General features: G+C 37.0%; 1 protein-coding gene across 15 annotated transcripts in view; it reads left to right on the top strand.

Annotated features, from left to right (window-relative positions):
* The window catches only part of atp2b2 (ATPase plasma membrane Ca2+ transporting 2), a 147429-nt gene that overhangs the window by 79635 nt on the left and 51139 nt on the right, over positions 1-16655 (top strand). For all 15 annotated transcript variants that reach the window (XM_058791058.1, XM_058791070.1, XM_058791055.1 and 12 more), the window contains exon 3: positions 12076-12273. In XM_058791058.1, the coding sequence (XP_058647041.1) occupies positions 12076-12273 (198 nt within the window). The remainder of the gene's footprint in view (positions 1-12075; positions 12274-16655) is intronic.

Raw genomic sequence — 16655 nt, forward strand, 5'->3', positions numbered from 1 at the left:
TCAGTTTTCTCCAGTCGTGTAGCACCAATCTAAAAAAAAAAAAATGCACAGATAGCCAAGTTTTCTCCATCTTGCCAGCAGTGAATTACCCCTTTAAAGCTGCTGCTTTATGTGCCCAGCACTGTTTTCTCTTTGCACTGCAGCCACACAAAACAAAGCTCTTAAATTATGATGATTAAAATATCTAAATGAACATAGGAATTTCTAAAAAGTTGCGATATGGTCGAGGGATCCCTGAATGATACACACAAACCTCCGGGCTCAGTAATGGTGTGTTCAGGGTCACACACATGTTTTTTTTTTTTGTCACGTGTGTTTGAAGGAGTCGAAGGATGCTCTCATGACTCTGGCGAAGTGCATTTGTGCTTCCACTCGTGAAACGCAAGTGCTGACTCTCCGGATCGGTCAGTGAATCACACCCTGGGCCTCCCCATCCGTCATGTCTGATGTCTGCCTAACACCATTAACCAGAGCCAAGTCGCTTACTGATGTGTTGCTTTTTCTTTTTGTCACCGTCTTGCTCGCCCTCTTGACCTCTACATCTATTTTTGCACCTGTGTGTGCGTCCTGTGGCGTTGATGCTGTGTCATCCGTTCCCTTTCGCAACATCGAAAGTTGGCACATTTCAGCAAAGTGAGATGTAGATGAGCGCGTTCTGGATTGTTTTCAGGGTGACCGCACTGACACATGCAGAAAAAAAAATTATTTGACAGACTTTTGAATTTTACTTATATTGTCATTACCCTTTTTAGACAGAGATAGTTCGTTCTTATTTTCAAGGAAAAAATATCCAAACCTCTTTCAAACAAAATTACATTTCTTGACAAGCAAAAGACAGTTTGTCATAGGGGTAAGAATATATTCTCTGGTAACAGGTCCTAGTATTCCACACAATTAAATTCAGTTTTAGGACATTTGGATATTTCAGTAGAAAACAAGACAAATACTGATGACACTGATGAAGAAAGTGATTCTTTCTCCTTTGCAGTCACAAAAACAGCATGATAGTGTTTAATATGCGCATCTCTGAGTGTGTCATGACAAACACAATGTTACAATCTGAGTCACCTTGGTGTGATTGTGTTTGTCTTGTTTCATCTTCTGCTCAGTATAATAATCAAATATCAGACTAGTGAGCTTTACTGTACAACATCAAGTGTGGTAAAAATAGACAGTATCAATTAATTTAATTAGTAATCATTTTTCAACCCAAAAATTTAACTTTTAGGCTACTCTTTTTTGTCAGCATCAAATTTAATGCGATTGAAGAAATAATTCAGAACTGAGCATAAACAGAAAAATAAAAAAATAGACATTGTTGATGACCTTATAAAACTATATTTTATCTCCCATGATTTTTTAATCATACCTTTATAATTCACTGATGTTGCTGCCCTGTTCATCACAGTGTAAAAGGCTCTGCTTCTCAGTATAGTGTCTCACACAAACTGCTAACCTACAATTGTTACCTTAAAGAGGTATTTTTACCTGATTTAAACCACAAAAAATGTATTTTGTTGGTATAAATAATTTAATTTGCATTGATTCAGTGATGCTAGATTTGAATAAATTTCAGGTTACCATTTGTTGTTCAGTGCAGATGATTTTCCTTTTCAGCTGATGTCCAAACAAGTGCAATTATTCTTTAACAGCCTGTCTTACAGAGACACTTTGTTCCCTGTTTCTTTTCCCCCTAGTTTAATATCCTTTTTCACTTGAGGAGACATTATGAAACTAAAATGGGTCAGTGCTGTTTGGTGTTGACTTGTGCTCATTTCATATATGTCATCATGGAATCGCTTTCTCTCAGTGTCATAGAAAAACTACTCGAATTCAGATGTATGTGCAATATCCTCTTATATAACATCAAATATATGTAACATAGTAAAAGATAAATCCAATAAGTTTCCAGCATGTAATGCAGGGGCTTCACTATGAAATTCAGCCATGCTACCCTGCATTTTAACATGACAGGGATGATCTTTAAATTGGTTTGTACAGATATGATCATGAGATGTTTTAACTATACTGCAAATCAAGCTATACACAAAACAAGAGTTCCTTTGTTCATGAGTTAGGTTTACACAACATAATGCTTCAGCTGACAGCGCTGACAGCTATAATGTCCCTAGTAAAAAACGTCATACAATTATTATATTAAAATACATTTATTTTAATACTAAATACAGTTAAAATCTATTAACATATTTACTGACACATCATATAAAATGATAATTAAACTTTATTTGGGGTACTGCTTGTGCACAATGCACAATTCTTATTATTAATCCTGAAATGTGTTTTAATGTCACTATTGGTGAGGATCTTTAAATGCAAGATATTTAAAGTGTACCTAAAGTATACTTTCAATAGTTCCACTTTAGCACAATCAGATATTCTTCAGTATATCTTTAGTTGGACCACTTCCACACAATTAAAGTGCATTAAGTACAAAATAACTAATTTTGTTCCAATTTAGCAGACTTTAAGTTTACCAGTTTAGTATACTAAAAGTACAACTTCAGGGTATTTTTATTAAGCACATAATTATGTAAATGTATTTGTAGTATGCTTAGCATGAAATAAATGTATTTCAAATACATTTCAGTATGTTTATTTTTCACTAAGGATTACATAGAGCAGGGAAAGTTTGGGAAAGTGCTTTTCTATAGGCTGATCTCTCATATGTTTTTCATGAGTTTGGGGCTCCTGTGCATGTTAATGAGAAGCTTTGTGTTAGAGATTCATCTGAGCCCGGCATCAGCAACCTGACACTGACATCCCAGCTGAGAGAGAGAGAGGGAGAGGATGGTCACCACACACACACACACACACACACACACACACACACCGTGCTGCTGCCCACGGCTGCTGTGCTATCATTACTCCACACAGGAAGTATGTGAGCGTGGGTTTGAAGATCCGTAAGCCTGTTCTTCAGGGCCGCCGGTGGATTGGGGGTGTTCACGCATAAAGAACAGACATCTCCTTACATCCACAGGCCTCCAGTCTGAACAGGAAAAGCCCTTGTCAAAAACACGACTCCACAGCACAATGTCTAATTAAGTTGCCCTCAAACAGCAAGCGGCCATGTTAACCACAGCATCATGACAGATGTTGGAGATTTATAACGAAGTCCCACGCTGAAATCTCTCCGTCCACCTCCACCTACCTCCACAGGCAAGCTAAATTTATGTACTTTTGTAAATCACCATGTCAGCTCAAACCTTTCTCGTTTGTAAGTCACCTTGACACCACCAAAGCAACATCGAATAGGGACAGAGGCATAACGCTAGTGAGTATGAAATATTACTGTGCATGAGTCACATTATTCCCTATTCTATAACCTATATTAAATACTGTCAGTAAAAAAAAAACATTAATCGGAAACGGAAAGGTACTGGCAGTTTACTGGACATTATTCTTTCAGTTCACAGACAAATAATATGGATAATTCCTAAATATTAACAGTACATTGGGCCTATTTCTTTATGAATATTTATTTAGCTGTAATACTTAGTGAATACTGCAGCATACTGTATTCACTAAGTGCCTTGTTACTATATAATAATGTTAAGACAAATGTTGATAAAAAATGGCACATAAGTATTAAATTACATTATATTCAAACCTTGTGATTTTAAACAGTTGCTGCAATGTAACAGCATTCTGCCAAAAGATTTAAAATAAAACACTCAATAGACATGTTCAATCAGTGATAAGGTTGTGTCATACGGTACATTTGAGTCCCAAATCAATTAAAACATAAAAGACTGTTCGGCGGAGAAACAATGTTGGTCATGGTTGATAAAGCTCAGTCATCAGTTCATGCAAATTTAAAGAGTGCTGAGCCAGAAAATTAATTTAGCATGCAACTATTACTTGTTTAGAAACGGGCTTCCTGAAGGGCAGAATATATTTCTATTTAGAGCATTCTAAGGAAGATCCTTGACCTGGTGGGAAAATAACAAACATACACCCACTAAAGTCCACACAGTTATATTGTGCTGCCAAGACGAACATGTTCATGGAGAAATCTTGTGCTGGAGTGCTTGTTCTTTAAGTCTGCTTGTCTAGTCACAGCGCTTTCTCTATTATTTTATTAGTGAAGGATCCAGAGTTGTCACAGAATGTGACTCAGCAGTGAACTATAGGCTTTTACACACCTCCATAACATAGAGATATTAATTCAGCAAAATGCCATAGAAAGTACGTCTGAACAAAACACTGCAAGCAAACAACTATTTCATCTCTGATATCTTGCAAAGACCAAGAAACCCTAGGAAATGTTAAGTGTGTGTGTGTGTGATGCGTTATGCTGAAGCTCAAGTAGAAGTATTTATTCATCATCACATGTGAGTGGGAATGTGGTGATAGACATTTACCAGCAATGGACAATTCATTTCACTGACACAAGCCATCTTCCCAGAGTTTGTCGTCAGTCAGTTAACTGGTTGATTTGAGATATACTTAATACAAGCACAGTTAGCTTGGGATACTCTTGTTATAATGGGAGACTATGGTTACAATTTATTTTAAGGTGTCCTTGTTAAACATGTTACATGCACTTATTAATATAATAACAATTAATTATGCATAATTACATGCAAGTAACCCTAAGCCAAACCCTAATCCTAACCATATAGTAAGTACATGTAGCTAATTAATATTACTCAGTACTTAAATGTATAATTACACTGTAACAAGGACACCTTAAAATAAAGCATAACTGACTACTAATTTGTCACTAATGACACAGGAATTCAGTGTGGGATGCAGCTTTCCATGCAAACGATGCTGCGCTCTATGCATATGAGTGCTGTTATTCTGTCCACTTCACAGCACAGTTTCATTTATTCATTTTGGATACCATTTTGGTACAGCGGACCGCCTGTCTGTTGCTCCAAGCTTCATTTTGATTCACATACAATTAAATATGGCATTTAGCCGTCGGGTGGCTGTATTGATTGAGCATTGATGGAGCGCAGTGACGTACAGATGTGCATCAATGCAGGTGTTCTCGTGTATTATCATCTGCATATGCTGCAGTGCCCAGCCAATACCCACAGCGCTTTATGTGTAGGGTTTCCATGGTGATCTATTTTTATCCACAGTGGAAAAGCTAGGCATTAAAATATGCAATATTATAGGTCCTCTCGCTCCCTCTCTCTTTTAAAAGGGTAATTTTTGAATATCGTATCATATGCAAATATCTCCACTGAAAACTGATTCTAGCACAGTTTGAGCTGCATCTGAATAAATAGCACAGAGAAGATCGTCTGTGAGCGAGCCATCGTTCACACAAAGTGCAGAAATCAATCTTTCGTCATTTTAAAGCACACTTATTCCCTGATCTCCGTCTATATTTGTCCCACATATACGGCGCTGCACGACGAGTGTGTATGTGTCCTGGTTTTACACCCTAATTAATATGATATTCAGTGGTGTCATGAGTCCCCAGAGCGCGTCGATTCACACTTGTTCAGTGAGTAATGAGGTCAGCTTCACTCCTTCATTCTTCACTCCCTCGTTCGCTCTTCATCTTAATGCTGATTCCATTGTTTCATAAACTCATGTAAGTGTGCAGTGTGCTTTAAAATGCACCCTCTTTAGGTTTAGAGGAAATAAACTGGTCGTAGATCATTGTGAAACTCTTCCAGCATTTATTCATCTGTTGTTTCAAATATAAGCATGCAGTAAATATACAGTGAGCGGTATGGACAAAAACCAGCAGTCGTCCACAGGACATGTGCGCTATATTCCCGTCTAACGCACTGAAGTCAGATGTGCTTTTGGTGAACTTCTTCCCCTCCTTAGTGAAAACAAGTACACATTATTACAATATACTCAAGTGAACTGAATCTAATTTTTTCAGACACTTAATGACACTTAATTGGCAATGGAATGAAAATGTGTTACAGTTATTTAAAAGTGCTTTATTGACCCACTTTAGTAGGACTTAAATACAAAGATATATGCAACTTCATAATTACTTCTGTTTTCTAAAAAGCACTGAAAAAAACGAAAGTGTCAGTTTTTAAGTACACTTGAGTGTCCTTTTATTTCTTTAATACTATATTTATCTGTGAGTACGTTTTTTTTTTTAATATAATTTTAAGATTTTAAGTCCTTTATGAGTGCACATTCAGTACAGTATAATACACTTATTTTTAACGATTTTTCTGCTGTGGCTTTAGATGTTCTGTGATACGCAGAATAAGCCATTTTTAAATTAGATTAGCAAATGTGCTCTTCAGTTGTACGTGCATTGCTCTTGTGGTATCAATAAAATAATATATAATATAATAATTTATATATATATATATATATATATATATATGTATATATAGTTTGTTTTTGTTTTTAAGGAAAGCTATAAATAGAGGCATGAACAATGAACATGATTGACAGACTTATGTGCTGTTTTACGTTCACAGGCTGCCTCAGAGTCTAATAACTGAAGGCTCTGAAGTGCACGAGGCACCTTGATGAATCTGTATTCGTGTCGCGCATGCAGTGATTTATTGTCTTTTGACTGGTTTTTATCACTGCAGCATGTTTGAGCCGTTTGCCGACACCTGCTAATGACTGTGTTTATGACTCGCAGTCTAAACCGCATGAAACACTAACATATTTATATCTCCCCATGCTGTCTTCCTGTTCCTTTTAATAAAGCTTTAATGCCCTGATCACGTGATGACAGGCGTGCTCTGAGCCCGGCTTCGCTGAAGTACATGCATGCGGTCGGGCGATCACAGGAGCTGGGCTAGCGTTCACGCCGGGTGGGACGGATGCGCCAGAGATCCCTCCACAAACACACACACACACTCTCTCAATTAAGATGGAATGTGTAATGAGTTTATTTTTAGCACACTGTGCTATTTGCAACCTGTGCGTTGTTTCCCAGCGGCTGCCTTCCCCTCCTCGTGTCACACGCTGCTTCCTTCTCTTGCTCTCTCTGAAACACAGTCTCTGGGTTTCTCTGGTGTTCCCATGGAAGCAGCCACCATCTTATTTCTTGCCGCTTTAGCTCGGTGTCGACTTTGTTTGATGATAATTCTGGTGTCAGCTGAAGGATGCGTTTCCTCCGACACCATCTCAAAGTTATGCAGAAAATCTCAAGGTCAAATATCATACATGAAGAAATGCCAGTATGTATTTTTGACATTATTATTATTATGCGGGTGTCACATTCTTGCATTCAAAAACAGCTAGGTGGGATTCAGAGGTCTGAAAACGTGTTCATAGACGATTCACTTCTTTTAGCATGACACAGTGTCTTAAAAACACAGCACTTGTAGTGTTTGTGTTATTTGTAGTTTTTGGAACTAAAAGTAGCAATGCTGCTGAATTGTTTTTTTTTTTTTTTTACTTCTTCTTCTTCAGTCTGATGCTCTTTTCCAGTGAGCTATACTGCAAATGCTGGGGCCAGTAAGATTTTTAAGAAAAAAAATAATATTTTTTATTCAGCAAGGATGCATTAAATCGATCAAAAGATTTATAATGTTGCAAAATAATCTTTTTCAAATAAATGCTGTTCTTTTTAAACTTTATATGTGACCCTGGAGCACAAAAGCAGATCTCAGTATTTAGATTTTTTTGCACCCTCAGATTCCAGATTTTCAAATAGTTGTATCTCAGCCAAATATTAACAAACCACACTTCAATGGAAAGCTTATTTATTCAGCATTCAGGAAAAAAAAAAAGACCCTTATGACTGGTTTTGTGGTCCAGGGTCACATATTCATTAAAGAATCCTGGGAAAAAATGTATCACAGTTTCCACAAAATACTGAACATTGATAATAATCAGAAAGGTTTCTTGAGCAGCAAATCAGCATATTAGAATGATTTCTGAAGATCATGTGACACTGAAGACAAATTCAGCTTTGATCACAGCAATCAAAAAATCCCCAAACTAGTGTCAATTTGACATGACAAAACTCACTGTCCTCCCTCTCGTATCAGTTGGGTATTGTGAAGTACTTCCCTTTTGTTAACCAGTTTGTTTAAATTATTATTATTTTTTGTTAATTTACTTGATTGTCTGATATTTTGCTTAAATATCTTAAATCTTCAATTCAATCAACTTTTTTAAATGTTTGTTTGTTCTTTTGGCACAATAGAAACTGTTTCTGTTATTCAGCTTGTAATGTAGAAACTAGTTCTTTAAACAGTGTGCTTTATCACAGTCTATCTGTTCCATTAGCTTGTTCGTAGCACACTTCGGTGTAAGAACACTCCTGATATTGTTTCGTTGGTGTGTATGACAGCTGAAAGAGCAGCGGTCAGTAACAGAGACACACGCGGTCACAGAGCGAGGGCAGCTGCTGGTGAAAGCGGGCCAGACTCTGAATCAGCGCAGCACAGCTGGATCCACAAACTGACTGAACAAACCCTGTTCATCACGGACCCTGGAAAACAAGGCTTGGCCCATCAGGTTTGTCCAGCTGCCGCTGCCAGCTCCTGAACGAGTGTGGAGATCCACCGCAGCACAGGCCAGTGGTCACTGATCACTCAAGCTTTCTGAAGATCCTGCTTCCACACGCCAGAGTTCATGACTGGATTATCCACAGGATCGCACAGGGTTTTTGAGTTTTCCCAGCTCATTGTACTTTGATTTCTCACCAAATGGCATTACTTTTTATTCTTGTCAGTTGCATTTTTTATCAAAGTTATGTATGTCTTTCTAATGTCATAGTGCATACTGGTTGACCTTTTTCTGCTTGATTCCTCTGTGGGTAAAGCATCTGGTCTCAAACACGTTATGTTAAATTCCCCATGATTCCCATCCCTAGTGTCCCTAGTTTGGGGGTGGTTAGAATTTTTTTATGTTTTTGAAAGAAATCTTATCATCTTCTGATTATCAAGGCTGCATTTATTTGATTAAAATATTTCAATTTGAATATATTGTAAAATGAAATGTATTAAAATTTTTACTTAATTTTCAGCCTTAATACATTACTGCAGTTCTAATTCTAATATGTTAAATGTCTCCTCAAGAAACATTTCTTCTTATTATTAATATTAACAACAACTATTGATAATAATCAGACAAAACAATTTATTATGTGGCCATGATTTAATAAAATGAAGGAACAAATTCTTAATCTGTGGGAACAAGTTCACTAAAATTAGAAAAATAAACAATAAGTTCTAGGAACAAATTGTTAATTTGTGGGCACATTTTATTTTATTTTTATTTCTTTTTTTTACAAAGAAAACAGTTGTGCTACTTAATATTTTTGTGAAAACCGTAAAACAAAAATGTATTTAAAAATGTATTTTGTAAACAGCAAATGGCTGGAATACACTACGTGCTTTCAGCTTCAGAATCTGATTCCATCCAGTCGAAGGAGATCCAACTTTTGAACCAACATTTGAACGTTTGATATTTTGAACCAATTATACACAGGGCCTCATTCATCAATCTAACGTGCAAACGAGCACAGATCCATGCGCACAAATCAACTTAAGACAGAGTTCACGTGTGATTCATGAAACATTCGTATGCCGCCAATCTCATCGTACGAATGATCACACGTTGATAAATGTGGCGGCAGAAAACAATCGTTGTTTGAATATCACGCCCTTAAAAACACCCCGGTTTAGAAGCCTCGCCCCTAGAGTTTAACAAAACCCAGAGAAACTGATCTTACTCCCAAAACACCCGTTAACCTTGTAATTGCAAACAATTACATTATTTATTTTTTATGTACTGTATATTAAATACTGGTAAATATAAGGAAACCTTTACAAACATAAACATTATTTAGCCTATTTAGTTACTTTCACTCCACAACAAATCCTTTACATTTAACAATATTACAGAACAAGAATGACAAAATAAGCAGATATACAATTATATATTAAACTGTATAAACACGCTATAAGCTAGTGGCATTTATTATAAACAGCACACAAACAAAGCTGAAACGGCATTGTGCTCACGAGCCTGTCTCATTCAACAAGAATCCAAATGTTTCCATTTTTGCCATATTTGCATTATTTGGTTGTTAAACTATTATTTATTATGTATTTGTTTATTATGACTTTATATTTCATTTATGTTCCAATATTGGCGTAAAATCCTTCACATGCGTAAAAATGTTTGTTTGGGTGCTTAAATGTCAAGCAACGCTAGAACTAATGTTGATTTTGTGCATGTGAGGCGCCTGTGCGATCAAATGTGTTTAATAAAATAAAAATATAAAGAAATAAAATGCATTAAGAGTGTCACAAAAAGGAGCGTAGCCTATAGGAATATATTTTGTGCAGTCCTATTTATTTTATTCCTTTTGTAGACTTAATTTCTGGTTTTCTCCGTTCACAGAAGCGCTGCAGGTGCATGATGCAACAATGTGTGAATCCTCATGGTCTGTTGTTTTTTTGTTAAAAAAATATTCTAATCTTACTGGTTACCGATCGACTAATGAGCTTCGGTTGTCGGTCAGGAAGATAATCTAAATGAACAAAATGCTGTTATTATACAATTCTCCACCAGATTTACTATGGTGCATGCAAGTTCAGGTAACTCAAAAACCTGAGACCAGACATGAGGTTTGATTGTAGCCACCGCTCACGTCCATATTGATAAATTCCAAGTTTTGCGTAGAAGCGACCATATGCCCAATTTTCTGTCATACGTTTGTTTCGTAAATGAGGCCCATATTGTTTTCATTTGTCATGTGTCTCCTAGCAACAAGGCACAGTTTCTGCCTGAGTTTGTTATGATTGTGATTGTGTGATCCTCAGTCGTTTAGTGCATGTTGCCTAGTGTTTAAAAATCTGTTCAGATTGTAAAAGTCATGTAGTGCCTTAAGAACTGCATCTTGTCAGAGTTTGGAGAACTGAAAGCAGTCTAATTATACAGGACTTGCTTCAGATCAGTTGACTAGTTGTCGAGGCAGCTCCCTGACTAGTGTGCGTCTCTGAAGCTGCGCTGCTGCTCTGAGTGTTAATGCAGAAGGGCTTTATGTAAGCGTGTAGATCAGCCTGAGCTGTGAGTCAGCAGGGTAATTGGAGACTGTGGGTGACATGAGGACCCAATCTTACACAGAGAGATGGATTGCTCATTTTCCATTCGTGGGCACTGGATGTAAAGCCTTTTTCTGCCGCAGCGAAGAGAGACGTTACATCTCTGAACTGATGCTGCATGGGAACTGAGACACTGATGGAGCCGTCCATTAGTATTCACACTCATCTCAATGGCAGCTGATCGGGTGGAGCAGGAGCCTCTGGAAATACACAAGCTTCACGTCATCAGCACTCAGTTCTAGGGCTGCACGATAAATCAAAGTGAAATCGAAATCGCAACTAGTCATACTAGTCTACGATTGTCATGCGTATCTTTCAGTGAAGCACGGTTCTGTGATCAGCAGTAAATCTCCATCCAAAGGCCAGAGAAACCAAATACACCCCGAAGAAGAAACCCAGGAAATGCCAATCGCTGCAGCTGAATAAACAGAAGATTTAACTGCTTTCATTAATTCAGCGTGACTAATAAACACACGGCTACGACAATATATGGTTTATCTGAGTTCTTATTATTATAATTTTCATTGTAATAAAGTATATTTATAATGCAATGCCTTTATCACTGCTTAGAATACTATTAAATATGTTGTTCTGTGTAAGAAGCCACATCATCTCACAGAAGGATTTATTTCAAACACTCGACTGATGTTATGAAGTGAGTTTGGAGTAAAAACCTGTTATTAAATGTGCTATTTTCACATGCTTTCAGATAGAGCAGCATTTACTACACAGAGCATTAGTTCACTGAGAAGCTACGCAAACAGCTGTCAGTATCGCAAACGATTTTACTGCATTAAAAAATCAGATTTTACTGCATTTTACCGTCAGAGTGTTGTAGTTACAGGGTCGACCAGCAGGGGCAAACAGCCCAAATCTGACTGAGCCAACAGTTGAGATGCCTAGTTGCCATGGTTACAAGTGACCTTTTGACCTCATTCACACTGAAAGCCACGGCAGTATCAGACAGGCTGTATGTGAAGCTGCTCTTCTCATGTTTTCTGCTGACTTGTAATGGTTGTCTTTGCTGTTTTCCCCACAGGTTTGGATGGAGTTGCCACAGATCTAGATAAAAGAAAAGAAGTCTTCGGGCAAAATCTTATACCTCCAAAGAAGCCAAAAACTTTTTTACAGTTAGTGTGGGAAGCATTACAAGATGTGACCCTCATTATCCTGGAGATTGCGGCGCTGATTTCTCTGGGACTGTCCTTTTATCAGCCGCCTGGAGAGGGCAGCGAGTGTGAGTATCTTTGAAGCTGTCATAGACTTCTCCTATTTTACAACAAATGATTTGCAAACAAATATATAGCCCTATATATATTTGCACTTCTTATTAATTTATAAATGTAACCAAGGCCCCACAGGGTTTTCTAGGCCCCCACAATACAATTGTCCTCCTTTATTGTTGCCCTAAACCTGTTTGTTTTTATTCGTTCTGTTCAATGTGAAAAAACATCCCAGTGCTTTTAATCAATGCAGTAAGAGTCAATGGGATCAAAAAGATGTAGAGAAATATCTTCTTTTATTTTCAACAAAACAGCTCAAAGTCAGAATTTTATAGACAGATCTATAGACAGAATTATGTCACTTTAATGTTGAGGTTAGTTCATATTAACCAGTAGTTTAACAGCTGCTTTTGTACTGTAGGTACATGTATGCTCGTTTGCTGCAGAAGTTTGATGTAATACTAATGTTACTGTACAAGTTCACAGTTGCCCCAAAATGTATGTTGACTCTTCAGCCACATTTTATATTGTGTTATATTGCACACATACCAAGGCAGTGGTTTGCACTCAAATATTGCATAAGCTTTTCTCAGGTCTAACTTCACTGACTGAGCCATTTTTACATTGACTTCTAACCAACTGATGTCGAGGTGGTTTACAATGGATGTCAATTTCCAAACATTCCCTCTGGGCACAAAATCTGGTGCTCGTGGCATCTTATTCTGACCAAGAAAAGAGTCTGACTGACATGTAAAGCAATCAACAGCAGTTAGTTTAGTTTTGACATGCTGCTGTTTAGGGACAGAGTTACCTGAAATACACACTACCACAATATCAGAGCAGCTATCAACCATAACCACAATTAATCACAGACATTTTTATCCTTTTCAACACTACATTTTTTTTTTTGAGGTTTTGCTGAAATGTGTGTTTGTGCATCTGTCTTCACTATAAATGATTTTACATCCTTTTATCCTTTTTGTCTAAATGGTTCCATAAAGAACCTTTAACATCTGAAGAACCTTTCTGTTTCACAAAAGGTTGTTTGTGGCGGAAGAAGGTTCTTCAGATTATAAAACGGTAAGAAAGAGAACGGTTCTTCTATGGCACCGCTGTGGAGAACCTTTTAAGCACCTTTATTTTTAAGAGTGTATAATATATAAGTTATATATGTAATATCCAAACCTGTTTTCGTTGCTGGACGTCTGATGGTTGAAGCGCACGATCTCCATCAGCAGTGCTCAGCAGCGAGCATGACTGTGCATTCAGAGTGAGGGAATCCAGTGAAAGAGCGCTTTCCAGGCCTCTAGAGTTAATGAAGTGTGCACTGGAAGAATAACCTTTAGGTGAAGGCCATACATCAAGCCACCGGGCCGTAAAATGTGCAGGGAACACAAAAGCATTAAAGCAGCATAAAGAAGCGAACAGAATGCTGAGCAAGTATTATCAATCACCATAATGATCAAGGATTCAATTACTCCAGGAATGGAAAATGATCTTTTATTCCAGTGCAGTCTAGATCTGAGAAAAGAATAGCTCATGAGATCTTTAAAGTCGTGGAACGCTGCTGAGTGAGAGCTGCGGCGAGAAACTCTCAGATACTCATCATTATCATAGAGCAGTTCATGTTCAGGTTGGAAACAAAGCTGCAATGCATGTTACTAACAAAGCCAAGCTGCCTACAAAGGGGGTGAACACTTTTTTTAGTTGATATTATGATCAGATTATATGATTATGTGAATCTGGCATAATATCGTCAAACCTATGAGAATAGTTCATCCAAAAATGCTAAGTTGCTGAAAATGTGCTCCCCTCGGGCCATGCAAGATGAGTTTGTTTCTTTATCAGGTTTGTAGAAATGTGTCTCAGCAATGGATGCTCTGCAGTGAATGGGTGCCGTCAGAATGAGAGTCCAAACAGCTGATAAAAACATCACAATAATCCACAACACTCCAGTCCATCAGTTAACATCTGGAGAAGACAAAAGCTGAAACAAATCCACCATTAAGATATTTTTTGTCTTCAAACTGTTGCTTCTTGCTAAAATTCGAGTCCATAATTCATAATAACACTTCCATTCTGACGGCACCCATTCACTGCAGAGGATCCGTTTCTGAGCAAGTGAGAGAATGACACATTTCTACAAATCTGATGAAGAAACCTGAGGATGTACGCATTTTTTGTTTTGGGTGAATGTAATAATATGCATATGTGCACTGAACTAATGAAGCTAAACAACACTGAATCTAAACCACAGACATACGATGATAGGAAGGGAACACACAGAAAACAGCAAATAACTAACTGAAGACTATTTTTCAGTAATGTGACAACAGCTCAGCTGTTTTCATAGTGAAGCAGCTTCTACAGTAAGGACCCAGTTTGTCCAACAAGTATCACAAGGGAGTGCTCATTTTTTGTGTTTCATGTCATATCAAATCTTGCATGATCTTCACGATTGAACAAGCTGTGAAGTAATAATCGAACATGCTCTGAAATGATCCTTCCTCTATAGTGCTGGAATGAACAATTCATTCTAGTCAGTGGGTTTGTTTGGACAGATCATTTAAATGAAGTTTGCATTTTAGGTCTTCTTTATTTATAAGAACACTTAATGAAATGCTGCTGATGTTTTGGACTAGTTCATGAACCAGGAAAGTTCTGCTTAAATGACAAATTCTATTATGGTGTTTTATATGTTTATTGTTTATAAATTGTTTCCTTGAGAAACTTAATGTAGTTAACTACATTCTGTAGCTTAATTACTTTCTAAGACACTTGTAGCTTCCCTCACATGGTTCATCATAAGCATTAATATGCAAATTGCACGTTAATATGCATGATACACATGCAGTGGACATTTAATGATTAGTAAGAGTACAGCGCTAGAGAAGAGAGTTTGCAGATGAAGCGTCCACCCTGCCACTGACTCTGACATTTGTGACACGTCTTCTGGTTTTAATGGAGAACGGCGCTGTCTGTGTCTCTTAAGGAAGATGAATTGCACCGCTGCTCCGTGTGTCCAGACATGGCTGCCGTTCAGATTGAATTATGCTCGTACAGATCTTCACCCTGCAGCTCCCGCATGAAGAGAAGCATAGGCACCATACAGATCGATACAGGCAAACTCTCACTTTCCAGCCCAAGAGCTGGCAGCAGCACATTACACCTCAAGAAGGATCTGTAGCTTAAAATACATCATGAAGGTCATTTATTCTCAAAACCCTCAGGTTGGTCCAAACCTGCATGCTGCAGTTTTTTTTATGCAGTTCATAATATATATATATATATATATATATATATATATATATTAGTGCTGTCAAACGATTAATCGTGATTAATCGCATCCAAAATAAAAGTTTTTGTTTACATAATATATGTGTGTATACTGTGTGTATTTATTAGGTATATATAAATACAAACACATGCATGTATATATTTAAGAAACATATGTTATGTTTATATAGTAAATATATTTATATATAATATAAAATATATGAATATAAATATATAAATGTATATACATGTAAATATTTTTAATATATATACTCTATGTGTGTGTATTTATATGTACATAATAAATATACACAGTACACATACATATATATGTGTATGTATGTATGTATGTATGTATGTGTATATATTGAAAAAATGTAAAATTATTTCTTTAAAAATGTACTTGTGTGTTCCATGAACAACAAGAGGTGTGAGGGTGTCAAAAAAAACATGGACATAAATGCAGTCAGCAAATATACAGTAGTTCATATAATATAGTTCCATAAAAAAATAAAAATAAATCATTTAGACACTGTACAACTTAATTTTCTTTTTTTTTTTAAAGGAAAGAGTAAAAATGATTTTCTTTGGTGATCATGATTATGCTGAACCTATCAAATGAGCTTAAACCAGAACACCAGAAATAGGTCAGAAACATGCATTTGTCTAACTCTGACAGAATTTTGATCAAATAAGCGCTAACTGCGCGTGTGGTTTGGTGAAGTGTCAGAGACACGAGCTGTTATCTAACGGCGCTCAGCACCGCGGACAGCTCCACACATCCTGCACACAATGAAGCGGCCTGCTGCGGTCCAATGAAGAGATGCACCGCCATCAGGAGATTCCTTACTGCACAGCCTAAAAATAGACATCTGAAACCCACACACAGCAATATTCATCAGAAGGCAGGGACACATTTAAAGGGATAGCTCTCCTCATAATTTACACCCCATCTTGTTCCAAAACCATTCAACTTTTGATTTTCTTCTTCCAATTCAAGATATGCATGGATTTAAAGTGAGCTAATTTCATTAGAAGTTCTGTAACTGATCACCTTTAAACTTTTCACTTTTATCTTCTTGTTCATTTGAAATGGTGTGATGTGTAAATAAAAACTACT

Source organism: Onychostoma macrolepis, chromosome 11 (assembly GCF_012432095.1).
Source record: "Onychostoma macrolepis isolate SWU-2019 chromosome 11, ASM1243209v1, whole genome shotgun sequence".
Taxonomy (NCBI): domain Eukaryota; kingdom Metazoa; phylum Chordata; class Actinopteri; order Cypriniformes; family Cyprinidae; genus Onychostoma; species Onychostoma macrolepis.